The sequence below is a fragment of the Poecilia reticulata genome, chromosome 14 (genome assembly GCF_904066995.2).
Source record: "Poecilia reticulata chromosome 14, P_reticulata-male-v2, whole genome shotgun sequence".
Lineage (NCBI taxonomy): Eukaryota > Metazoa > Chordata > Actinopteri > Cyprinodontiformes > Poeciliidae > Poecilia > Poecilia reticulata.
The window spans coordinates 14,306,563-14,333,731 of record NC_088843.1 but is presented as its reverse complement, the minus strand read 5'-3'; the positions used below and the strand labels follow the sequence as shown (position 1 = coordinate 14,333,731).

At 39.9% G+C, this 27,169-nt stretch overlaps 1 protein-coding gene across 4 annotated transcripts in view; it reads left to right on the top strand.

The window, feature by feature from the left end:
* The first annotated feature begins 4,772 nt into the window (after positions 1-4,772).
* Positions 4,773-27,169, top strand: part of fgf11b (fibroblast growth factor 11b) — a 37,729-nt gene continuing 15,332 nt past the window's right edge. For all 4 annotated transcript variants that reach the window (XR_001777300.2, XR_001777299.2, XR_014090851.1 and 1 more), the window contains exons 1-3: positions 4,773-5,790; positions 23,093-23,203; positions 25,195-25,298. Coding sequence is in view for 1 of the 4 variants with exons in the window: in XM_017308669.2 (XP_017164158.1) it covers positions 5,598-5,790; positions 23,093-23,203; positions 25,195-25,298 (408 nt within the window). In the remaining 3 variants the exon portion in view is untranslated. The remainder of the gene's footprint in view (positions 5,791-23,092; positions 23,204-25,194; positions 25,299-27,169) is intronic.

Genomic DNA, 27,169 nt, shown 5'->3' with positions numbered 1-27,169 from the left:
ATTATTAAACATGCCATTGACTCATTATATTCAAGATGCCTTACTCCAAGCAAATATGTAAAGCTGTTTTTCCATTACATTGCAATCTGATGATTGGACTCCGCAAGTCTTGCTGGGTTCATCTTATTAAGCTGACAGTTTGCCTTCCGTATCATTAGGAAACACCATTTCTTCATCACAACACATTTAAAGATGTGCTCAGGTAAGACACACAGCATCCCTGTATGTGCATCTATTTGTTACATTAAATTACAGTTTTACCCAAAGCGATTTATGATTGAGGATTGTAAGGAGCGGGGCGTAGTTATTGCACCAAATGAGCTGGCAACAGCGTTACACTCATTAGTCATGCACACAACATTCCAACCGTGTGCACAAATAAAACGTTCCGTGATTTATGCTTTATTTTAGGGGCTGAGGCAAACAGCGAAGTTATCTGATTCGCAGCTGAAATGCTATTCTCACCCACAAGTAATATTGCTCTACTATGGGGTTCCATTTGTGTCAAAAATAACTTGGCTGAGGAAATACATAAAATAACTGCCACAAAAGTATCAGTAAAATGGTACTATGGGTGCCACGGAAAAACCATCAGCGCTGAACTGTAATGTACCATGTAATAGGAAAGTGTCGTAAAGTGTGACGACGTGGACGTGAAATTGATGTGACATTAGAGTGTCTTTGCCGGCATATTTTGCACACACAGGAGCTACGTAACGTACAACGTGGCTCTTCGTGGAGCAGCGTAATCGATATCAGGTTCTGTCCAATGTGAGATACAAAATGTATTTAATCATCAAGGACTTAGCTTTAAAGTAATTAAATCAGCTCAGACATTGTGTATACATTTTGATAAGTGCTAACACAATTTTCTTGAAGTGCTCTTTTGTGCTCTACCTGTTTAAGCTAACAGGTGTTGGCTTAAAACATCCAAGGGCAGGAATACCTCTAGGCCTGTCACAAAAAACAACAAATCAATCAATCGCATGAAAGCTTAAAAGAAAGAAAATAATTTCCACTTTGCTTGAGTTATTGTTTTTTCTCTCTTTCCACCAAAAACTGACTGATAAAAGTCTTCAGTCTGGTGTTTTGGTCTCAGCTGTGTCCCGTAAAATGTAGATTTACACAATCGTGTCATGATCCATAGGACTTTTGAGTTTAGTTTTCTCTTCTTGAGAAAAAGTTCTGTCTTGTATTGAGATTATTTTGTCCTTTACCATTTGGCTCTCCGTGTTTCTTTAATGCTAACCTATGTCAGTCTTAGTTTAGTTTTTTTTTTAGCATATGCACTTGACTTACGGCAATTTCTAAATTTCGTTGTTCGTGTGACAATGACAATAAAGATTTATCTCTATTTATCTCTCCTGTGTTAATTTTGCTTTGTTATTTCACTTCATTTGTCTCAGTTTCCTGCTCCTCTCAAAACTTTTCCACATTCAGTTCTTGTGACACCTGGAAGCTCATAGCAAACCCGGTTCTGCTGGTCTGCAGGCTTCTTTCTGGTGAAAGGAACAAAACCATCTTGTACTATCATGGACTATCGTTTAGGTGACAAATTAATCGAAAACAACTTTGTTTCCTCAGATAACATTTGACCGTTTGGCGTTACGTAATCAAAATCCAACCAATTGCCTAACTTTTCTCTTTTTTTGTATCTGTGAATCTTGAAAATCAAGTGTTGGTTTAATTTCTCGGGGCATTTGGTTTTCTTCCTATAAATACAAGAAGAAACGTTTTCTCATTAGGATTTGGGAATAAAATAATTCTGCATTCAGAATAAATACCATCTGGTTTATGGTATTTAGTAAAGATAAAGAATGTCTGCGTTAGGTAACATGGACAACACGGAACAGATTTTACATTATTAAGCCCCTTAAAAGAGGATGTGCTGTTAATACTCTGAGCTTGCTGGGGGAATGGGTTGTTTTTATCAAAACATCTTCATTTAATCGCCTTTTAATATTAGATGAAGACAATTCCTATAGAGACACACGATGTAATATTCATTTGCTATACTTCTTACTTTCAAAGTGATGCCTGCTGAATTTTCTTCATTTTAAAGAGACTTTTATGATGATTATCCAAAGTTTTGGGATGCTGTAGAGCATATCCTGAATGGATCAGTGATCAGATGTGTATTTAGGCAGATTTGCACGTCTAATTTTGATCTCAAATCAAATAATTTATACTGTACAGAGTCACAACATGGCGAGTTTGTAGCTGTAGTTAGGTGTGTTGTGCTCATAGGGGCTCTTGGATCTTTTTGGAAAAGTACAAGATGGTTTCATTCTTAATGTGTTCACTTGCTTTTTGTCACAAAATTTCATTAGAATGATGGAAACATTTCTTAACCTTGAGACAGTCTGATGCCTGAAGAGTCCCTACTTAGCTTTCGTTTGGTGTAACTTGGCGTGTACTTGCGAGCAGAAACAATCAAGACAGAGAACAACTTTTGGCAATGTGCGTAATGCAATGTCCATTAGGAGATTGATTCTCAACCCGAAGCAGGAAGACAAGTGAGTGACTGGGTGGACGGTTGGTGAATGGCGGCAGGGAGGGGTGAAGACGTCATTGGAAAGGGAGAGAGGGGGAAAAAATATAATCTTTACTGTTTCCACATCAATACAAATTAAATTCCTTCATCTGCGGTTCCCTTTCCACTAACCCCACCGTGCCCTCGTCCTCCCAAAGAGACAGAACATCTGCTGTCACCTGCCAATCAAGCGTTGACAGCCGGCGCCCTTGTTTGGCATTGTTAGAAACTACCCCGATTGACCTTGCTTTTTTAAGTCATGCCCGCTGCTGGTTTCCCTGGAAATTGGCTTGTAAAGGAGATCCCAAGCCACATAAAATGGGATTGATTAGACCTCCGTATAAGCTGATTTATCGGGTTGTAGTTTAAGGGTTCGGACAAGAAGGAGCGCAATTTTTTTTCCAGTGTTGAGCTCTGAATCAGATTCCATAATGAGGTACTCGCATTTTGTCTACGACTACATTTGCTATTTAATCAGTCTTTAAAGATTTAAGTTTTTGCTTGGAATGACAAAAAAGATTGTTAATTGGTCAGCTATTGTTTGGTGGAAATAAAATATAAAAATATAAACCCTGTTTGCTTAGGGCAATTAAACATTGCAACAAAAGATTGACATAAAAAGATTGTTCAGAAATTGGTTTGAGTAGAATACACTAAAAATTGTGTTTATTGTCCCACAAAAGGGGGAAATTCGGAGTAACTCTCTCAAATAAATGGAAGTGGTGTAAAACACCCCCCCAAAATTATAGCTTTTAAGTGAACAGTGTTTTATAGATTTTTACAATTTATTAGCCTGTTGCTCTGACAGGCAAAGATTTAGATTTTCGGTTCCAAGTACATTTCACATAAAGATCATCGCTGGCACACTGCTGCCTCGCTTTTTAGCCCCCTCTGTGTAAATAATTAACAGCTTCTCTGTAAATCACAGTCCAATACAAATGTGACAACAATGTTAATTAAATTCTGTTTACATGCTGCTTAAGCATACAACTGCTTTGGTGTTATTTGTTTTTGTTAATGTAGTTATTTTAGTCTCCTTGGATCTTAAGTAAAGATCCTAGCTAACAGCTAGGCTAGCTGTTAGCCTCAGCTACTCTGGATTCATATTTCATCAAGACACCAAGAGGTCTATCTACTGTTGGTAAGACATTAACTGGTTATGACCTTCAGCAGAATTTGCTTTAAAAATCCCGATCTCTTAAATATTGTTTATTATGCATTAAATACGTGCTCTAGTAATTCTTGCAGAGCTTTCTGTGTCTTATGTACCAAGAACGGACTGCTGTGCTTCCTTGGCCGCCATGTTGCCTCTCCTGGCTGGTGTGGGACGGCTTGGAGAACCCTTTGGTCGTTCTGGTGTCTGTGATGGGTCTCGGGTTAAATTTCCGAAATCATCTATTATATTTGACCTTGTAGTCTTGAGAGTCTTAACACAAGGACCTTCTATTGCGTCCTGTGTGAATGCTTGTTTTTTGAGTGGGTGATTTGCTACTCTCCGGTTGCTCAGGCTGATCAGGGGATGATCTGTGTTAAGTTTGTATGCGTGTTTGTTTTTCTTAGCTGTCACACTGGATCTGTCTAAGTTTGTGCTGTTGTCAGAGTTAAGGTAAGTCACCGGTCGATATTAGGAAGCAAAATCACTCGATTTATCCTAACCCTAACTTCACTGTGGGAATAAGGGTCAGAGAATTTAGGATAAACACTAAATGGAGATGGAGATTGATATCTGTACGATGATACTGCCCTCTGATTCAGGAACGTGTTGGAAAGGTATCTCAGGGTGAAGCTGTTCCTCTTGAGGAGACAGAAAATTGTCACAATCTGCTCCTCTGTCCTCTCCTCCCTCCTCGTGTTCGCCCCACCCCCTCTGTTTCAGTCTGGCAGTCAAAATGATTTAAGCCTTTTTTTTTTTTTTAAGGGGACATTTCTGTAAAATAACACAATTGTGCTCTTTGCGCCGTTTCCCGTCTTCCTCCCTCATTTTTATCCTTTTTCTAGGCAAGCTCTTTTCCTACACATCACAGCATCCCCTCATGCTTGCCTCCCCCGTATATCCCCCCCGCCACAACACCCCACACCCCTCATCCCACTCTCTCTCTCTCGCTCTCTCTCTCTTTCTCATGAATGTCACCTCTACTGATGGTGGCTGCCGAAATCCACACACACATACTGTTGCAAGCGCTCGCTGACTTTGAATGGGAGGGGGAAGAGAGGAGGAGGAGGTGGCGAGGGTGGGGAGGGGGGGATCTGTGAGGGCTGTGGGAAAGGAGTGTGCCATCCGGAGGCAGAAGAGGAGTCTCTTGTCTGTCTGTGTCCATGTCTCCGCTTTGTTCTGACAAAGACCCCCAGCGTCCCGCCTGCTGCTGCTCTCCCACCTCTGGATTTAAATCGGCCGGAATACCACCGGGACCATCCGCTCATCATTCCGCGCTGCCACGTTCGGATGGGAGGCAAAGTTGGACCTCTGTGGACTGCACGATGGGTGACAAACACTTTGGCTTTTCTTGCGCTTTTCAGAGTTTCCTAGCATCCAGGATGACCTCACTTTTCTTCAGTCGAAGAGTTTTTATATGTAACACAAATTGAGCGCCTTCTCGTTTGCTTTTGTCTGTTTAAAAGTAGGTTAGCTATTTGGGAATATAACATTTTGAACTTGGCTTGTGAGGCACCTCTTGATGTGAAAGATGAGTGGGGAAGAAGGTTAGAAACATGTCTCCGTCTCCCTCCCCACCCCCCTTTCAGAAGTCAGTTCTAACCTTGTTCTAAAAATGTGACTGTAGCACATTTTTGTGCTCTTCGATACGTTTATAGTTTTATTATTTTTGTCCTTGACTGGACTCTTTACGTGGACTACATCTGATTTTACAGATCTTCCCTCTCCAAGGGAACTGTCAAGTTAAACTCTTTGCTGTTAACCCACTTAGTTGCCCAATCTCCCCTTTGGGGGTTTCCTTCAAACATCTGTCCTGCTCTAGTTTTCTTGAGGAAAGCAAAAAGACAAATCAGCAAAGGGAGCACAGGGAAAGAAGACACCCCCCTCCCAAAGGTGTGAGGGGGGCAGAAGATGGCAGCTCTCGCCAGCTCTCTCATCAGACAGAAACGGGCAGTAAAGGACGACCAAGCCAACCGACCGGTCGCCAACAAGCGCAAGCCCTGTCCCAAGAGCAACAAGTCCTTGTGCCAGAAGCAGATTCTGGTGTTGATATCCAAGGTTCGACTATGCGGGGGTCGGAAAGGTCGTAACGAGAAAAGACCAGGTGGGTTACTCGTGTTTTTTCCACGTCTTTCTTGCTAATTGCTTTTCAAATTTGGAGATGAGAGTTTTTTAAAGTTGCTTTAAAAAACCGTAGTTAGTAAATTTGCCTATTGTGGTTATCGTGGTTTGACTAGTTTAAAAAGAGCTCTTATGCGTACAGTAATAATCTCCAGCCAATCAAAAGCCATTGCGCCATTAAAATACCCATAACTCATTTGTGTTGCTACAACAACCACAACAGACTTATCCACGTGACATAAAATTATAAAATGATATTATGTGGCAGTGATTTCTCTTAGTATAAGCACGCCGCCTCCCTTTTAGACAAACTCAGAAATCCGTGGCTTTCAGAAAAAAAACCCAAAACTGTCTGTTTACATAATCATACCAGATGTTTGGCTGGCATTGCGGTGCCAATAGAGGCGGGGTAGGGTGGGGTGGTGGCGGAGAGGAGGGGAGGGGATATGTGGACATGAATCAAATGCCTCTAAGCTCTACACAGAGTTACTGCATTATCATTATGCTTCCATGAAAACGTAAACATTTCCTGGGATGTCCCGTTCCCTGTGTCAGCTGCTGGGGTTACGTGAGGTGCATTAGCTTTTTAAGGGTACAGATATACTGAGAGATCCTTGGAGAGGATTTAGATTCCCAATTGCGTGTGGGATAAAGGATGAAAAAGGGTTCAGCACGATGCGCTGCAGCTATGGCTCACATGTCTATTTTCTGTCTATGTAAATAGCATCTGAAGTTTATTTTTGAAAGAAAAGACTCAAGAGAAGACTCTGGGGCTGCATTCAGAAATGCTGTTGAATTTAAATCATGATGTATTTTCGCACATATACTTTATCATGTAATATTGATCCTTATCATTTTCAGGATTAACGATTCAGTACCGAATTTTTGCAAGTTCTCTTTAAAAAAAAAGTTTTAAAAAATGTGTCATGAACTAATTTAGTAGACTACATTTCATGAAGTTTTATTGTCTTTGCTTTTGAATATGTATTTATAAATACTAACTGGATAATGGACAAAGCCAATAAAAGACAATTCCATGTTGAACTGACAGACGATGCTGCTGCCACTCATCCTTTCCTCATCTGTCATCTTCACTTGAGCTGACGTGAATATGTGACAACCCTCAGACCCTCGGCTTCTGGGTTCAGCTTTGAAAAGTGTAAAACGCGCGTCAGGCAAGAGATACTGGTGCCAAAGTTGGAAAACAGAACTTTAAATTTAATTTAGTACACAGCCCTATTTTGTAAAAACCAATGGATCTTTGACAGTATGTCTTTCCACAATCTCTTCAGGTCAATCTGGGTTTGTTTCCTCAACTCTCTTTTCTACAGGTCATCCACATGTTCGTCTACCTGATTGACTTTGGAAACTCTTGATTGTTAGGAAACATTGAATACTTATTATTTCACTGATGAACAGTTTATGTGTTATTTTGGCCTTTTTTTTTGATCAATCAATCAGGTTCATTTGTATAGCAACAAGGCAGCTCAAAGCGCTTTACATCATGAAAACACATCATGTACTCAACACCTGACAACAAGTAACAGAAATTGCATTTTGTCAAGTGCCATCGGAAAACTCATCAATACACATCAAATATGTTGATGCATAACAAACAGTTTCAGTTTATAGGTAGGGTCCACTTTGCCACGCATTATCGTTGGGCGTGAGATGCTTATGGGTGTGACATTATGTCTTTTTCTTATCATTAGTTTTTTAAAAATATTTTTACTAAGAGTGCCATTTAGAGCAAGGCACCTGAAGAAAGCTTGAAACTTTACACAGGGTAAAGTAAAAACAGATTAAGGGATATTTCGTCGCTACACAATCATCTTCTTAGACTGAAAATATGCTAATGTATTCTCTTACGCAGCAAACAACTTACAGGGTCTTACATTTTAAGTAGCAGAGTTTAACCTGTCATATTAGTTTCCCGTCAGAAATGTGCCCTCCTGATGTTTAAAAGAAGAAGAAGAAAAAAAAAAAATCTCCCACATATTTACTACTACCATAAAGCAACAGGCTTCCACAACTGTAAGGACAGCCATAAAACCAGCTGCAAGTCTGTGACGGAACGAGATCAGTGACAAAGCACAACACTTTTAGATGCTTCTGTCCTCCTCGTCAACCTCCACCAGAGTTTCCGGTGCGATCTCCGTACTTTGAAGAAGGGCCCTTTGAAGGGGGTGGCCCTTTCGCCGTCAGCGATCTGCAGTGTTGCCCTCTTTTGCGATCAATTCAGCTCATTAATGTGTCGCGATTTATCAACAACCCACCTCTCGGTTTGCTCAAAGCGGACTCTGGCTCGAGGGGGGTGGGTGTCTCGGACTGTAACGTCTGCGTCGATGCCGCCGCCGCCGCCTCTTTGTTTTGACACAGTTTATTTACACGGAAATGTTTGCGGTGACTGCTGAAACGCCTCGCAGTGTCAAAACCTCAAAAGGGCAACAAAAACTGCTAGCTGAGTCATTACAAACCAGAGCAAGCAAACATTGTGCTAACCTAGACATCTTGCAGCTGTTTGGCATGGAGAGGTGCAGTAGTATGTCGTAGGAGTAAGCATCCGAGGGGCCAGTCGAGTGTTGGAACACAAACGTAGGCCCCGGCTGGCGGACAGCGGACCGGGTTACAAGGAGACATCCAGCACAGGATAGGATTAAGCTGACCCCAAGAGATCAGGCCAGCAAACTCGCTTACTCAACAACACCTGATCAGACAATGCAGTGTTATGTAGCTTCCCATCAGAACTTTACTGACTGTGGCAGGGGTCAGAGATATAGAATGGGTGCAGGGGGGGGGACACAAATCTCTGTGGGGTAAATATGAGACAAAAGAGAAAAGCAGTGGTTTTCTGATTTTTAGAGGAATCCTCGGCCAAAAAAAGTGCAGGTGGCTTTCAAGGCACATGATGAGACAAATGAAGAGCTCAGCAAAATCACTCTAAAGTGAAAATACTCTTTGACCTTTTTCCCACATTCGGTCATTTCTTACATATGTCTGTTTTATGGTGACATTTTACGGTAAACTAAGCCAAAATAGTTCGTAACATTAAAGTGGTAGTGTAATGAAACGTGGTTTTTGATGAAAATTTGAATAATGCGTTGAGCATATTTATCCATAACCCCCTCGGGAAATACTTTATAGAACAACAGTTTGCTGCAGTTACGCCAATTAGCATTTAGGAGTAAGTATCTACCATTGTTACACTTCTTAAAACTGAAATTTTTACCGTTTTTCTTCTTTTTCACAAAAAGTGCAGCGTGAACATGTAGGTTCAAGAACCACAGCTTGTTCTGACAACTTGGGAATGAGACCAAATTAGCTCCAAAAGCTGAAACTATTTATGTATGTTCAAACAACCAAATAAAACACTACTTTAAATAAATGAAAAAAGTCTAAAATCATTTGCTTAGATTATGCTCTTGTAGAAAAAGGCAACTTTTCTAAGGGAGCTTTTTATTTAAGTCTAAAAACTGAAAGCATTGTGCAAATTTTCATTCCGCGTCACAATAATGTACATCTTGGTGTTTTCATTTCTTGTGAAATCCCAAAAAATACATGGCATCGCATTGTACAAAGCACTATGAGTTCATTATGATGGTTTTTGTGGTAACAATTCACATTACTGTTTGACTGTAGCGCATACTGATGGAATATTAACAAGTGCAAAGAGCTTTAATATTGCTCTCATTTACCTGTTTGCAAGTTATCGCATTTCTTTAGCCTCGGTGAAGCTGAACTGCCTCTTTGCAACCAGCGTTCATCAGATTTGAAGAAGTATTTAACATCGAGACAAATAAAAGATTAGCACTTGATTACTGTTGAACTCGTGCCACCAGCTTCTTAGGATTTTTCAGCTTTAAACAACCCTTAGCTCACCATGGGGACCCAAACTGTCAGGAAACAGATGTTGTGGCTGCAGCTGTTTGTGGCGAAAAGCAGATGATGTAGCTTATCTCCAAAAATGTTTGCCTGAGATACACCGATCAGATTAAATTCCCACTGAAACCTAAAGTTAATTTAATCCTTTGGTGTTCTGTTACATAATAATAAGAAAAAACAGCATAAGCGATGATCAGAATTCTCCATGTGGTTTAAAAAACATTTTGCACAACTGTTTTATCTACGGTTTTCTCACGTGGGAGCAAACTGGAAACGTGAGTTTGATTTCTAGAGTTTTTTTTTTTTAATCTAAATAATCCCCGTCGACTAAAATACATCCCAGTCGAAGCAATAAGGGGCATGAGAGATGTGCATAAAATGAGTACTGTATTGTTTTGTTATCCTCCCGAAGGTCCTACCTTAACCTCCCACACATACCCGCTAAATGAGATATGTGGATTCTTTCATTAAGGCTGACAAAGTTAGATTAAATTTACCTCCAACATGAGGAAGAGGGAGGATAGAGAACCTCTGGTGGCGTAATGATGAGAGGATAAAGGCACAGTAAGTATTTAGGAAAAATATATATATAAAAAATGCATTTGGAAGTTACGAGAACATCAGTAATTACTTTGATTGAATAGTTTGAAAAGGGCACTTTTTTTCCAATTGGAATTAAAAAGGTAAAAAGAAACATTTATTTCCAGATCCTCGCACTTGATTTTTAAATGTGTGTCCGCTAATAAGTCTGGGCAGAGAGACCATTTCTGACCAAGTTAATCAATGTACAAGGAGGTGCAACAAGATTTTATGTCACAAGGTCACATGATATCCTTGTGGTGTTTAGTACATGGTGGTATACTAAAACACCACAATGACTCTAGTCAATCTTAAGTTTCAGCAAGCATCATCCAGTTGGTCTTAGCATGTGACTTCAACCAGTGAATGAATGAATGTACTTTATTAATCGCAGAGGGAAATTCACAAATCCTTAAAATAATTTGTATGGTAGCATTTTTAAAGAAGGAAAGGCACTTTAAGTATTTAGGTGAAAAAAAATATATAAAAAAATACATTTGGACTTTAGGACTTTACCAAATATCAAAATAAACAGCGACAGAGTGACTGTCAGAACACAACGACTGGCTAACCATTAGCTGCTACTGATGCTAATGTTGCCATATAATTTATCCAGAATAAATTATATGACCATTTCATGATTTTCAATGGCCTTCATCATCTCCAGTTCAAACTACTAAAAGATAAACTGAACAATTTCTTAAAAGAAATGTCCTAAAAGCAGAGAAAGTTCAACTGAAGCCTCTGTAATGCTTTGAGAAACAGCAGAAACAGCTCAACGGGAACCAATTGGATTTTAGCGCGGCGCTGGTTTCAAATTGTTCTGCAGCGATAAGCATCTGACCAACTCATAGTCGCTGAGTTAAGACAACGATAAGGTACGCTTTTACGGACATCCCTTATTTTATTTATTTTTTTGCTGGTGTGGGGGTGTGGATGTAGTTAAAAATAAATTTAAAAAAAATGCCGTAATATCTATACCACACCAGCAGGTGGTAATAATGTCAACATCATTGACGGCCAAACTTAAGCTGATCATTCAAATATTTGTGCCATTTGCTGCACAAAGTTTCAGAAATCTCTTTGGAAGTGTTTTTTTTAAATCCTTTTTTTTTCTCACTAAGATCTCTGGATGGGCAAAAGTTACAAATGTAACAACAAATATCAGTGTTGCTAGTTACAGTTATTAGTGTGGAAAGGCTGAAGCTTGGTAGAGATTTGTATCATGCAACAGGATTCTAATCCTAAGTACAAATCTTAAGCAGTGTGAAACTAATTTAAGAAAAATAAATAAACAAATAAAATAAAACAACATTGGACCCAGCCAAAGCAGCTTAATGGTGCCACATTCTGAACATTGAAGCCCTATTCACTCCAACATGGACAATTTGAATATTTAAACTGCAAATGTTTATGACAATACAATACATGTGGATTGTATGTTTATGGAAGGAATAACAATCAGATGAATATATTAACACAGTGTTCAGCATAGAGTAACATCTGGAGGATCCAGAATAACATGGATTTGTTTTTGTTATTGGTAACTATACCCAAAGTCATTTGGATAAAGCACAGTTTTAAGAAAAATCAATAAATCTAAATTTAAAACAATGTGGGCTCCAGATACTAAACATGATTAATGTCTGTAATCCTATAACTTGAAGCAAAGGTCAAAATATCACTGTTGATAGAAAAAGTCAACTAGTCTCCTCAGGTTGCTGCTTTTAATTCATTTAACTTATTTTGTGTTTCTCCTCCAGTGACAAGTTGCCTCTACCTGTTGTCAGTTTAGGTTTTCATACTTTTTTTTTTGACCAAGTGACCAAATCGAAGCAAATACAAGTCCTTCCGAGTCCTTTGTGGTTTGTTAGCGCGTTGAGTTCGCTGCTGTGATCGTCACACTTTTTGACAGAGGTTCGAAGCCCTTAGCGCCGCTGATGATGCTCCTATTTGTTTGTTCTGCATGCATTAAAGGGCCTATTTATGTCCTTGCTGGAGGCTCCCTGGAACAAAGGGATGTGTGAGGGTAGCGGCGTGGCGGACAGGTTCTTGTGCTTGTGTGATATGCAGTTCATGTGGGAAAAAAAAAAGAGAGGGAGAGAAAAAGATTTCAAAGCGAACGCATAAAGACTGCGCAATGATTTTTAAAGATGCACCAGTCACAAGTTCAGTTTATGTAAAGCTCTGACATGCTGGTGGTTTTCAACTGAATCCAATTACTGCCAAAGAGCGATTAAATGATTAAAAATATAACATTGTTTATGTTAGGCTAGAAGAGTGTGTGAGGGAAAGGAAACAGGAAAAGATGGTGTCATTCTTTTCTAAAAAATATATATATATTTGAATGTGGATTTAGAATTGTACATTATTGGCAGCTAACACAGTTAGTGTAGTTACTAGCATAACTAAAGTATTGATGCCCATGTGTATAATTTAGCAAATGTTGATGCTGATGTTAACTGTGAGCTTTCCAAAAGACAATCATTTCCAAATCCACCAAGTTCAATGATTGAGAGAGGTTCAAAACTATACAGGATTAAAGAGAGAAACTTTCCTGTAACATGTAGCCTTCTTGTTATCTGCTAAACATCTCTCTCTCTCTCTCTCTCTCTCTCTCTCTCTCTATCTCACTCTCTCAATGAACCACAGACTCTTTCCTCCATAAGCGTTTCAGTACAGAGGAATGTTGTCAGACTGACCAGCTAACACTCATCGCGATCCTGAAAAAAAGAAGAAAAAAAAATCTGAGTTTTTAACTGGTTGGACATTCAGTTACTGCAAATCAAGCAAAAAAATTACCGCATTTTCCGCACTATAAGGCCCACTTTCAATGAATGGCCTATTTTAAAACTTTTTTCATATATAAAATGCGCATAATAAGGTGCATAGATTAGACGCTTCAGTTTGGGTTGCCGATTTGTTCCGCACTCTATTATTACACGTCCATATTTGTAAAGAAATGGTCCCCCAGTACTTTATATAGTAGGCTGCCCCAGTCATTGTTTCACTCACAAAGTTGGTGTGGTGAAATTGTGCCCAACTGCTTTCTGGGTAACACAGACCAACTACACGCTGCCGCCGCAGACTCTGTCTCTCTTCCCCGGACCCCGCACCTTTATGTTTTGTTACATAAAGAATGTCAACAAAACAGTCAGACTCGGGTCGGCGAGTAGAGCCTTCCCCGACTGGGCCGGGGCGTGGCCGGACGATGGTCACTCTTCTCCGTTCGCGCACAGCATGTTCGTGGAGAACATGGTGCTAAATGACCTGCAGACGACCTGATTATCAGGTCGGTAGACAGGTCAGTCAAACTTTATTAACAAACCAGCATTCTGACAACTATCGCAGCATGCACTGCGCGCTTCTTTTTCTACGGGCAAAAATGAAGTCAGCGGCTGCTTACCGTAGTTGCTAGACCTGCTGTGGCTCAATATTGGTCCATATATAAGGCGCACCGGATTATAAGGCGCACTGTCGGCTTTTGAGGAAATTGAATGTTTTTAGGTGCGCCTTATAGTGCAGAAAATACGGTAGCCTGATTTCTGCCGCCAACAAATTTCCTCCTCGCATCTCTAAAATATTTTCCACCAAGTTTAATTTAAAAGTCTGCTGCAGCGCCCGTCGGAGCATATTGCTGGCCGTCACAATGTCACAATGCTAATGAAGCGCATATGTGATTATTGAATGTGCGTCAGGGAATCAGTGCGAGTCCTATTTGCTCTCGTCTGTGTTTGACATGCTCTTGTCAGCAGCATTAATAAGCTGCAGTAGCTCCGGCCCAAGTTTGAGAACGGCTCCCACCGTCACGTTAAATCATTCAAGAGGCCTTGAATTCATATTAGGGGGTCATTGTTGAAGCTGCTACCCGATCCGTCCGTATTCTTTTTTTAACCTCGCCGCGTCCCGTTGGCTCTCTTCTTCTTCTTCTTCTTCTACCTGCATCATTCTTCTGCACTTCGTTTAAAGCTTGTCACGCTGCGTGTCTTTGTAGCACTCTCGCACTCCATCATTTGGCCTTTACCCTTCCTCCTCCCTGCCCTTCCCTCTTTTATTGCTGGACAAACACAGAGCTTTCCTCAAAGATGTTTGCAAGCGTGTCGCTCCATCTCCCCGTAAGGTTGATAATTAACGGCAGCACAGAAGAGCTTGTGGCCCAGTTTAGAAAAGAGAAGAAAAAAAAGAGAGAGAGAGAGAAAAAGAGAGAGAGAGAAATCAGATCCTCATTTTATTTGACACAGAATCAAACATGACACGAGAGACGCACTCCTTTTCATGCAGCATGCAGGACAAACGAACATATGTGCACACGTGCACCCGATCAAGCTGGAAGAGAGGCAACCGTGGGAGCACAAAGGCAGAGTCGGGGGAGTCCTGGCTGCACAAATCGAGGAAAACCCCTGTTGTTTGGTTCGGTCAGAGTGAGAGAAGAAGAAATGCCCTTGGATGCTCAGTCATGCAGCTTCCCCCCCCCTTCTCGCCCCCCCTCCACTGGTAATTACCTCCAGCTTTTACCAGGAGGAGCTCAGTTACAGAAAGATCTGCTGTGAAAAAGAAAACAAACAAACAAAAACAAAAGAAAACGGCGCTCAAATCAAGTAAGACGTATACCTTAGCGAAACAACAACCCCAACACTGAGCCAGCGGTAAAGACCGCTGCTTATGTTTTACCGGCGCAATTACATTGCAGAGAAGGGGTCTGAGTGTCCTTGATGGCAGCCGTGAGCCACGCGGCGATTAGATCGGGTTCTTATGTGCTCTGACCTCATTTAAACAGAGACGCACATAATTGCTGTGAGAAAGGGTCGCACCGGGAGGCGAGGCACCGTCCCCCCCACCCCCAAACCCCGGGTGATTTTCGAGGTGATCGTTAATGCCAAATGTAAAGTGGATGAACCTTTTTGGAATTTTTTTTTGTTGCAAGGATAAGAGGCACTCACAATTTAATAAACCAAACACACTCGTAAATATGATCTCCTGCGGTGTTTAACTGAACCTAATTCCTTCTGTGTTTATGTCAATTGGAAATGAAATGACATTAATGATAATATGTTCCCCCTTGCTGATTTTTATTAGTTGTTAATATCAACGATATCAACGTTTTTTGAAATCCGTCCATTTGTTTTCTCTAGCAGTCATTGAATGAGAGCCTTTGAAAATCATCGAGATGACTTTTGGTCAAAAGTGAGACGGACCTTTGTGTTTAGCTGAGATTTTGTCGTATTTGGCCAATTTTTGCTTTCTTCTTTTTATGTTATGAATATTACCCCTGTAAAGATTTAAATTATTTAGTTTTGTGACGTCCAGGGATAAGATTCCCCACCCTTTCGTGTTTTCTCTGTTTGTACTCAGTGGCTCTTAGCATGATTTGTTGGAATCCCAAAGCCCTGGAAATAGCTTAGCAAACCTTTTCACAACAACAAATGGTAATGACTTTGTTTCTCGTTTGTTGTTGAGCTTCTTTGGGTTGGGTGATGTTGCTTTTAGAGCTGTTTTTTTGCCTACTTCGTGTTGTCGGATAGGTTCTATTGAAGTGATTTTTTTTTTCATTCAGAAGCTCAAATCAGGTGTGGTTAATAACAGGTGATTCTTGAATTATCTAGGGGAGCATTATTTCTTTTACTTAGGGTCAAGATGGGGTATTTTTTTAGCTGTTTTCCCTCTATTAATGAAATCATAACAGAAAACTACATCTATGTTTATTTGAGTTATTTTCCACCTATATTAAAGTTTATTTTGATGACATGAAACATTAAAGCATGGCAAAAAAGTAAAACAGAATAAATTTGCACAGGGAAATTTCTTTCTTAAATCTTAGCACTGAGGCTAGTTAAGCATTGTAGTATATCTCTACAAGACATAAGGATAAATATCAATTTTATTGTCATATCATGTGAAGTGATACTTCCTGTACAACCCACACCGCTTTTAGGAATCGCATCACTTTCTGCACGACACCCCGCGCTTTTCTGCATGTAAGCTGCAAATCCCATTTCCCCTCGTGTGGGAAGAGGTCACTTGGATGCGAGCCGCTGATGAGTCAACATGTTGTCGGAAGCGGCGACAACACCTGCGTGCAAATGCACATAAACAGACGTTGAGCTCTTTGACCCACTCTCCGCTGACCTGGATCAGTGAATGTTTTCTGTCACTCAAGCCCACACACACACACACACACACACGCACACGCACACACACACACACACACACACCCACGCACACACGTGTCCCTGAAGTGATTTACCTCTCCAAGGTAGATAAAGTGGACACACATTGTGTGTCTGGCAAACGTGTGTTTTTCTAAAAAAAAAATAAAAAAAACGATAGAGGTTGTGTGTTTATGATGGGAATGACAACCAGATGAAAATATGTAACATCTGGAAGCTCCAGGATAACATATTTTTAGCAGTAACTAAACCTTACTTCATGCTAGCCAAGTAGTTTCATTGCACTAAAACAAGTAGAAAGTGATGCAAGTGTTTCATAAAAAAAATTATAACTTGGGTGCGGTCAGGTATACAAATCCTCACATGTTCTATTCTATCTATATATTAAGTAGATTTTGACCCAAACTTGATTAATGACCGTTCTAATCTACTAGAGTAAAAAAAAAAGATTAGCTTGTTTATTAAGCTACTGCTTATAGCTTTTATTCTTCTTCTGCTAAAAGGACTTAAACTTTAAGTATGTATTACTTTAACTATTTTGGAAATAGTTACTTTTTAAAATATTGTTATACATTTCTACTATCTAATGACATGATAATGATGTTGGATAAAAGATGATGCATTTATGATTTATTATGGTAAATCAAACCGCACACTCCTATTCCCTTCAATAAATAAGAAAGTAATACAACTGTACATGTAACTTCATGTCGTATTTCTTGATCATGATCTGATGTACAGTGTACCCCCAGGTATTCTCACAGGTTTGGAACCACAACCACTAGCGGATAGCTAAAATTTGAGAAAACATACCCCTCTGTCCCTCTTCAAAAGTGCTTCTAACTGCCTATTTTGGTAATTCAAACATCAAATATACCAAAATATGCATTAATGTACACAGTGGGCAGCATCTTAGCACTTCCACAGCTTTGCTAACGCCATCGAGTAGTGGGTCAAGTTGCATCGCGTATAAGTATACGAGGTTCCCAACTACAATTTCCTTTCAAATATGTTCGAACAAATGGTGGATCATTTTTGTTAACGCTTACATTGCTTAAAGCTGTGATGGAAAATGAATTTGCATGCTGCTAAAGCTTAAAGAAATACAAGTAAGAAATAAAATTATATGTATAAACAAAAAAAAAATTCCAATGACTTTAACTATATTATATATTAATATCCCCAATGACTTCACAATCTTAGTTATCACATTAAATTGGCAATGCTGATGCAAGAGTGTGCAAGTGGTTCTGCTCCATTGTAAGTAAATGAGAAAGTCGGGCAACTTAAAAAAAATCAACAACTGAGAGTTGATGAAAACTGCAGAGTGTTAGTAATTGTGGGTACACCTAGTTCTGTATAGATGATTACTGGAGGTTTGAATTAAAACAACAGAAATGTTTGATACTCCATTTGCCTCTTGAAACGTCAAACATTCTCCACCTTGAAAGCAGCCATTTTCAAACAAAACCAAAGCCACCGCACGGGTCCTTTACGGAATCATCTCCATCCTCTCAGAGCAAACTCCATGCGCAAAGCCAGGCCTCATGATGCAAAGCCAAGGCTTTTTGCTCATGCAAACAACTCTGTGTGTCTGCTAATCCAGGCAGAGTTAGACTGCTGTCAGAGTGTGTCACTATCTGACAGTTTGCTCCTTAAGTGCGCATAATGAGGAAAACAAGTCGACTTGCTGAATAATTTGTGTTCTCTCTGCTCGGGGTTGGTCACAAACCATCGAGTTTGGAACGTTCTGCTTCGAGATTAACTCGGGCAATTAAGTTTACATCCAGCAAGACGGAGAGTTGGATCTGACTTGAGAGGGTTTTTTTTTTTTTTTTTTTTTTTGCATTTTCAAAAATGTGACGTTTTCATTTGTATTCATCTATTTTTTTTGTGTGTGACGGAGCCACACCTGGATCTGAAAAAAAAAAAAATTATGAAAAATCAAGCATTGCAATTACGATGTTTCTCTAGACGCTGTGAAAAATGGGTTCGGGAAGGTAGAAGAGTTCAAATCTGGACACAGCTGTGAAATATGCGATACGTCTGCTGTTTAAATTAAATGTTCAAATATCAGGAGGTGGACTGCGTTAAAGAGTAACAAATTAAAATAACCAAATTAATTTTGAGCTTCGTGGCAAATGTATTTTCTTTGTTTTCTATTTTTAGTAAATTTGGAAAAATTCCAAAAACTTTTTTCACACATTGTCATAATAAGGAAATTTGCGTGTAGAATTTTGAGGAAAGAGATTCATTTCATTCAGTTTGTAATGAGCGTCTGTGAACGTCAATTTTCAGGCCTTACCATGGATTCTGTTTTGTTTTTTTGTTTTTTTTTTCTTCTTAAAGCTTTTCCGTAAACTTGTAAGAAGTCCACCATAATTGTTATCCTGATGACAAATTTCCCCACCCGAGCTGTTGATCTTGGCACCTCCTCCTTACGGTTGGCATATTGGCTATTTCAGAGAACAAAATGTGATATTTTTTTTCTTTAAGGCTTAGGCTGTTGTTTTACAACCTGACCCTGATGTATACCTCTCCCCATCACTTTCCCTGGCCTGCCTGCCGTTCTCCTCGGTCTTCACAACGCTGTTTTTTTTCACTAATATTTTAAAAACAGCCCTCTTAGCCTGATTTATAGTGAGACCAAATAAAACAAAGTGGACTCTACTCATATTACGAGTTCTGAATGTTTTCTCTAAAATTTCAAAGAGTGTTAAAGTAAAGCATGTTAAATGCAAATACATGTCACACCATTCAGATTTGTAAATAATTTCCACATGTTACCGTGTCATTATGCGGTACTGAGTTTTTAATTGGCTTCCACAGACATGAACTATGCTGTTGGGGAAGACCTGTCCGGTTCAGGGAAACCCTTTCGGTTTATTACCTTTAATGCGACGTACTGAAGGCTTGATTACAAACTATCAACTACATTTCCAACTAAAGTTTAACAGTTTATACCTGCGCACACATCAGCTGCCACTCTTAATGACTGCATGGTCTCTCTCTTTCTCTCTCTCTCTCTCTCTCTCTCTCTGGCCCCTCTGCTCCCATCTCTCCGCCCCTGATCCTCCCATTCCTCTTTCCGTCTCACTCTATCATCTCTCTCGCTCGCCTCTTCGGGGACGAGTAATGACAGGCTCGCGTGGTCTAATTGGATGATGTATTGTGTTATTAGGTGAGATGAAAAAGAACATAACTCAAAGGTTAAGAATTAAAAAAAAAACAAAAAAAACATGAGTATGACCGGGGCAGCGAAAAATTTGTGACTTTTTTTTCGACATGCACCTTTGAAAGAAAGAGGGGGAGAGGGGGAGCTGTGACAAAAACAATGAGAGTAGGTCACACTTTCACTGATGTTTCAACCCTGGCACAGTTCCTCTGAGAAATAGTGCTATAGATCTCATCATTTCCTCCCCTGCCACTCTTTCCTCCACCCCTCCTCCCCGCGCTACTCCAAGGAAGACTGGTAGATTGAGCTGTGCCCTGTAGGTATTTCTCCTGGGAGCGCGTGTGAAGGCATGGGAGGAGTTTAATTCAGAGGAAACTCCTGGATGACTCACTGCAGTGTCCTAAACCTCCGCTCCGTGTTTACACTTCCTTGTTAAAGCCGCAGTAAAGATGACTTGTCACTTCATTTGCCGGACTAAATGAAATTGCGCGGAGCCGTGTCAGGGGTCCTGAAGGATTCTTGCAGACGATGTTTATGTCTTCTTGCTGCGGAGCTGGAAGCTCCTTACCCTTCAGAAGCAAACCCCCCTGGATTTCATGTACTTTTTGGTCCTGGAAATCAGAAAATCTTTGTTGTGTTACTTCAGCAGCTATAGGCCAAGTTAAATCCAGTTTCTGGGTGAGCGGGGGTAGGTGTGTGTGGGGGGGGGGGGGGGGGGGGGGTTGGGACACACCTGCATTGTCCCATCACTATTTGAATTTGCAAAGAGCAGCAGTTTTGGGCAGCCATCCAGGACTTTCCATTCCCTAAATCTCCAGCGGTTCTTGGTGGATGTTCTGATGTGTTTTGGGTTATTATTATTATTATTATTATTATTATTATTATTATTATTATTATTATTATTATTATTATTATTATTATTATTATATAACGTTGCCTAGCACAGCTTTAGTTGACTTTTTTTTTTTTTTAACAGACGCTTTCACATTTTCCAGAAAAAAAAAAAGTTGATACAGGGTGAGTTGGCTAGATCATGTAGCAGCAAAGCATTCCCAAAACTTGACACTTCCATGTTTCTCTAAACGTCCAGGAAGCGTTCCCATGAAAACATCCTTCTAGCCTGTGACGATTTTTTTAGAGAGCAAAAGTTTTCTCCTCAAAGTTAACCTTATCCCACCTTTTCTTTCCCCTGATTGTAAAGGCAAACACTTTCACGTCAACAGTAGTGAGAATCTCCCCCGTATCTCCCCCGACAACGTCCTGGGGTGTTTGTGGACTTCATTCAGCATCTTTGGGTCTGCTTTCAGGATTAACGTTCTGGAACAGCCTTGTATGTTGTCAGATGCTTTGAATGTCCTCTGCTGTGGGGACTGTTCTCCAGACAGCAGGACGGCTGTTTTCAGATTCTCTTGAGACCTTTCTGAGTCTCTTACCAAATGCATAAGCTACTACCTTTTTTTTGTTTTGTTTTAAAGGCCTGAGGCAGCTCTTTTGATGTCAGTCAGGATCACGCCAAACTGAATTTCAAACCGAGGTTCACACCATTGAGATTGCTGAGTAATGAGCCTCTCTTGTCTGTTTTGTGATGTAATATTCCTTTCTAGAAACAGCAGTTTTTATTATATAGTTGTTGGTTTTTTTTTTTACAAAGAAAGTCTTTAACAACATTTAAATTGTTCAGAGGACTTGGATTTTCCAGGATTGTTAAAGTCGATGTTAAATATGTTAGAAAAACACATTTTTTTTTCCATTTTTTCCTACTTTTTGTGACATGAATAAAAAGTGTGTTTTTGTGTTGAGGTTTGCAGAGGAATCTGTATCTGCTGTGTGCGCCCAAGTGTTTGAATTCAAGGTGATTGTTTTTTCTCTTTTGATCCTGTAATGCATTTTATATCTCACTTATTAGCCAATCTTCCAATCATTTGGAGTCTGTCTCAAATGCTGTAATGCTCCAGACACAACACATTTGTGTCCAGATAACTAGATGTTTGACCACAGACCTAGCACAGACGGAAATCTCATATTTTACAAAGTTCTTTCAGAAACAATCCCATAGATGGGCTTTTCCCCCCAGTAGCTAAAGAAGAGTTTTTAATGCTGCTTTTAAGTACTGAATTTCATGGTGAGAAGGTTAGATTAGGACATTCTAATGAACACTTCTGTGTTGCTAATCAGTGCTTTCTAACTGGCTCTTGCATCTTGTTGTAGCTGTTAGCTTTGCTAACCTCGTAATCTGTCTGTGTGCTGAGAATATAGTTTCTTACCTTGTTGTTTGTCAACATTTACGATTTCAAAATGACTATTTGCTGCTCTCTACTCAGCCTTCCTGTTATCTGCTTTAAGTTTTGCCTTCTCTTGCAGCTTAAAAGAAGATCCCAAATATGTTGTAAATTTACACAGGAAATTTAGTTTCCCTTTCCTTCTATCCCTAGTTTGACATCATTTTCCTTCATCTGGCTTTACTTTGAACACCACACTGGAAAATACTGGAAAAAAGAAACATCCACAAATGATATTGTTGGCTAGCACAACCATAAGCGTAATGTGTATCTTTTTTTTTGACTGGTTAGCTTCCGTCAACATGCAAAAGACTGACCAGTTTCATTCAACAGCTGATTTCTAATTTGTTTTAGTAACTGCAGCTTTCTTTGTAGAGAGCATACGTTTGTCCCAACTTCTAGTAAAAGCTGCTTTTGCGTAAATGTGTCACTGTTTTCAGGACTTCGGTTGCCAGCATGCTGAAAACGTCGTGTCTATGCATGTTGAAATCCGGTTTAGTCTGTTTTGTAACGTATCGTCTATTGAGTTGCTTGAGAGAAAATAGGATTTGAGAGAAAATAGGATCACAGTTTGTCAGGGTTTAGGGTCAGTTTTAGGGTCAGTTTTGTCAATTTGTTTCAAAGCTTCTGAAAAACTTACTTAAAACCAGAATTGTAATCTTAAGGATATTCTTAAAAAGAATATATGTAATAAGGTGTACCACCAAATTACATCCCACACTTCCTTTAACAAGATGTAAAAATTAGGTTGTGTTCAGAATTGAACCACATGCGACCACAGATACTCACTTTCCACTCAGTGTGTCTTGAATCCAAAGAAAATAGTGAGATTACTGAACCATGTTTCTACATGTGTTTTACGGCTTTATCAGGGAGTTGTAAATGCCGGAAGGCATTGGCTTCACAGTCATGGCTTTCTTAAAATGTTTTTAAGATCATGTGCTAACTTCATGCCGAATCATGCCCGCTTTAAATGAGAGGGATTCAGCAAGTAACCAGTTCCAGATAATCAAATAATCTTAAAACGTGCGCCAATTGTTACATCAGACTCTAAAACCAAACGGTGCCAATCTTCTGATCAAAACTGAGACGTTTGAGTCACAACTTCCATTTTGTAAGGTTGCGTTTATGCGTTTTCCACCTTCTGTCAACATGCGGCCGCAGCGTCTGTCTAATGCTTCGCTTCCCTTTGTTCTCTTGCAGAGCCGCAACTAAAAGGCATCGTTACTCGCCTGTACAGCCAACATGGTTTCTACCTGCAGATGCAGCCTGACGGCACCTTGGGCAGCACGAAGGACGAAGGCAGCGCATTTTGTAAGTGTGCTAGATCCCCTCCCCTCCCACCCGTTTGGTCGTTTGCGCCGGTTACAAGAATTAAAAGTGAGCGCAGCAAACAAAATTCAGGCAACTGCCTTTTTGACTGTCGTTGTAACTGAAGAGTGGAACGGCTCGTGTTCGCATTCGGAGCCTGCTGCACTGTGTGCGTCAAACTAAACATAGCTGCAGCAGCAGCTGCCTGGTTGTGCAACAGGGGCCTCGAGGCTACAGAGCTTTGGAGAAACTTTGGATTTTCACAGCTCAACTGACAAATGTGTTTAAATTAATACTGTTATTATTATTTTTTATTTTTTTTTAACTTTGAATGAGAATGGAGCGTCTTGCCAAAAGTGGCTGTCAAACCTTGCCAATTTACTGCTACCTTGCTCTGAAAGGCATGGATTACAGACAGTGAATCACACTGGCTCAGGATTTCTCTTGCTGAAAGTTGCTAACAATAAAAAAGGCAGTGGCATTGTCAGTGCCAAGATTGCGTGAGCAGCACGGATCCTGACCTTTTGCAAAGAAAGTGTGTTTTACAGACCAAAAAACTGTACGGCGTTCGTCTGACGCCTGGTCGGCTTCCATCCATTTGCTGACTTCCAGGACTTACAACTGGAGTCAGACGTATCCATGCACTGCATGAAAATAGAAACTCATACTTTTAGTTCAGCTTGCGGAAATGATTATGCTAAATGCCAAACGTAACGGCAACGTTTCTCTTAATGTCTTCAAATTCTGAAGTTTGCTTAGATTCCTTTAGTATTACTATTAACTCTCAATCTCAGGCAATTTTTGAACAAGGACTGAATGTTTTGTTGACTCCGCAAAATACATCCAGATGAAGCTAATAGAAAACTATAAACATTTCCACACAATTTGGGAAAATGTTCTGATACAGTTTGTGGAAATTGTATCATATTTTTTTTATCATACTTAAAGAGGAACGCATGCAAGATGCTTTTTTTTTTTTTTTTTTTTTAGATTTCCATACTTATTTTCTACAGAAACTAAACTACTTTGTTTGATCATTAAAATATAGTGACCAGATGAAAACAAATAATTCAATAAGTCATTTTAGTTTCTCTATGAACAAAACAAAGGCTCCTGTGGCCCGGTAATAATTTTATCTGGATGGTTTTGGACCCCGTGCCAAAAGGTTTGCCCACCTACAGTCTATGAAACTGAGATCAGGGCTTTGTGTTGGCCCCTCCAAAACACCGACTCTGCTCTCCCCAAACTATTTTGTGATTGATTAGTTCATCTTGAAGACCCATTTGTGTCCAAGCGTTAACTTCCTGTCTGATGTCGTGAGATGTTGCTTCGATATTTCCACATATGTCCTCTCCTCGTGATGCCGTCCATGTTATAAAGTTCATCAGTCCTTCCTGCAGGAAAACAAACATGAGAGTGCCACCCCTGTACTTTTCTTTAATAAAAGAAAACCCCATTTAAAAACCTAGCTTTGTATTTGCTCAGGTTATGTTAATCTGATATTCAGTTTTATAGATGATGTAAAACAAAACAAACAAAAAAAACGTGATAAAAGAGGAACAATTCTATGAAAGGGGAATACATTTACTTAGTTTATATTTACGGCAAGATATGTCTTTGGTTTTGGGTTAAATATCCGCTCAATTACTGCTGTACTGTAACTGTGCGCACTTACTGTGTCTGCTGTATTTGTAGTTGCTGCTATTTTAGTTATTCTTCCAGGTTTAGAGGATGTGAAAAGCACAATGAAGGTGACATGGTGTATTGTTTCCATAAACATGAACTCTGAGAGGTCGCAGCATTTGGGCTTCTGAGAGGCGCAGCACAGAGCGGGTGACACTGGAGCCACGCGGCCTCCAACAGTGTTGCTACGTCGTACTGCAGGTTGCCTTCACAAACCTCTGACTTTCTCTTGTTTCCCTTTGTCATGCTGTCTCTCTCTCTCTCTCTCTCTCTCTCTCTCTCTCTGTCTCATACTTTATTCCCTAATTTAGCACAGTTCAACTTAATCCCGGTGGGACTGCGGATTGTGGCAATTCAGGGGACAAAAACAGGGTTGTACCTCGCCATGAACAGCGAAGGACACCTCTATACCTCGGTAAGCACAGGCTGGACATCTTTAAGCACAACGGAGCACCCAAAAGCATGCAAACGTGATGCTAGATCAATAAAAGGACTATAACCAAGCTGAAGTGGTACATACACTTTGGTAATCGCTAAAATGGTGTTCTCAACTAAGCAAGAGAAGTGAGATGCTTTCCTCATTGTCTAATAGATGACAGTTGTTGAAATAAAAGCCAGATGAGAACTAAAACACTTTCAGTTAAAATGACTGTGATGTTGTGTGTGGTCATGAGGCGGCTGGACAATGTCACTCAGTCCAAAATTACAACAAAAAGAAAGAAAAAAAAAAAGAAAGGAGGATAATGTGAAACAAATGGATGTTAGATGATGCTTTTCTGTTCTAAAAAGAAGAAGAAGCAACAACTAATGTAAAAAGTATTAGTTTTAACTCATTGTACAGTACTGGGTACGCTGTGTGAATAAACTAAAACAAAAAACAACAACACAACATCACGCCAGCAAAAACATGTTTTATGAAATAAACATGAAGCAGCTGTTTCATGGACGTTTCAGATTTCATTGTGACCTTGGGGAGCGTTTGTTGTGTCACAGTTGGCAACAGCACACATTCTCCCAATTTCTCACGTTACAATCACAAACTCCCTGCATTTTTGTGGGATTTTAAGACGCAACCAACACAACGTGGAGCACAACTGTGAAATGGAAGGAAGACGATGCAACCTTTTAGATTAGGGCTGTCAACACGTTAATCCGTGCGATTAATCTGAAACGTTTAGGGCACGTTTGACCTAAACGGCTCTCTGTCGCAAAATGTTTCCTGGTTTACAGCAGCGCAACCGTGTTGCACCACGGTCGACAACACAGAGTCGCAAACCCGTGTGAAAAGATGAGCAAGGAGAGTGGTGGTAAATGTTGCTTTAAAAATGGAAATTTGGGTAAGACCAAGGTAACATGTATGTGAAATAAAGTGACTTCTTTTTAACCTTCCTGAATGCAAAAACTTGGAAAACTGAAAATTTGGCTTGAGACAGTAAAGCATTTTCTGAAAGCATGTCAAGCTTGCAAAATTAACCATAGTGATTAATCGTGATTAGTTATTCTATTTCCAGAAGGATGCACAAAACTAATTGAGAACCTCTTTCTTTAAATGATTGATGTCAAATAAATAATAATAAAACACATGACCAAGCTCAAGGGGGAGAATATATTCAAGCTAATTAATTCTGATCATTTCCACCCTTAAATTTTACAAACTAACAAACATAAACCTGCCGTGTAAAAACAAAGACACCCAGTGCACATCGAGGTATGCGTGTGTGCGTGTGTGTGTGTGTACGCGTGTGTGTGTTTGAGGTACAGTGAATTATGGGACAGACCACACTGCCTTCCCTTATCTTGCGAGGAGCTGCTTAGCATGGATAGGCTGTGGTGGCTTGCGCCTGTGAACCGACAGGAACAGGGATTTCCTCAGAAACAATCAGTAGTTAAACTGCGTCCCGCACTGACCTTTCACAAAGAAATTCCTCTCATGCACAGTCGCATTGCTGAGTTTATAGGCGTGGCACGGCAAAAAGAGCACGCTTTATGCACATTTTTACGGTGTTTCATTTCATGTAGCCATATTTTTTTTTCAGTGATTTCGATGACAAGTAGAGGCAGTAACTGTTTTCATCTATTTTTTTGTATTTTATTTGACATTTATTTGCACATGAGGACAACTGACAACATTTTTTCTTTCTTGTTATAAGTAATTATTTTGTACTTTTTGCTCGTTCATGCACATTACTCGCAGATTTACTGGCCAAAAATTTCAGCCTTGAACAAGCAGAAGAAATCAATCAATAGTACTTCATATACTGATACACTGCACACAGGGGGGAACGA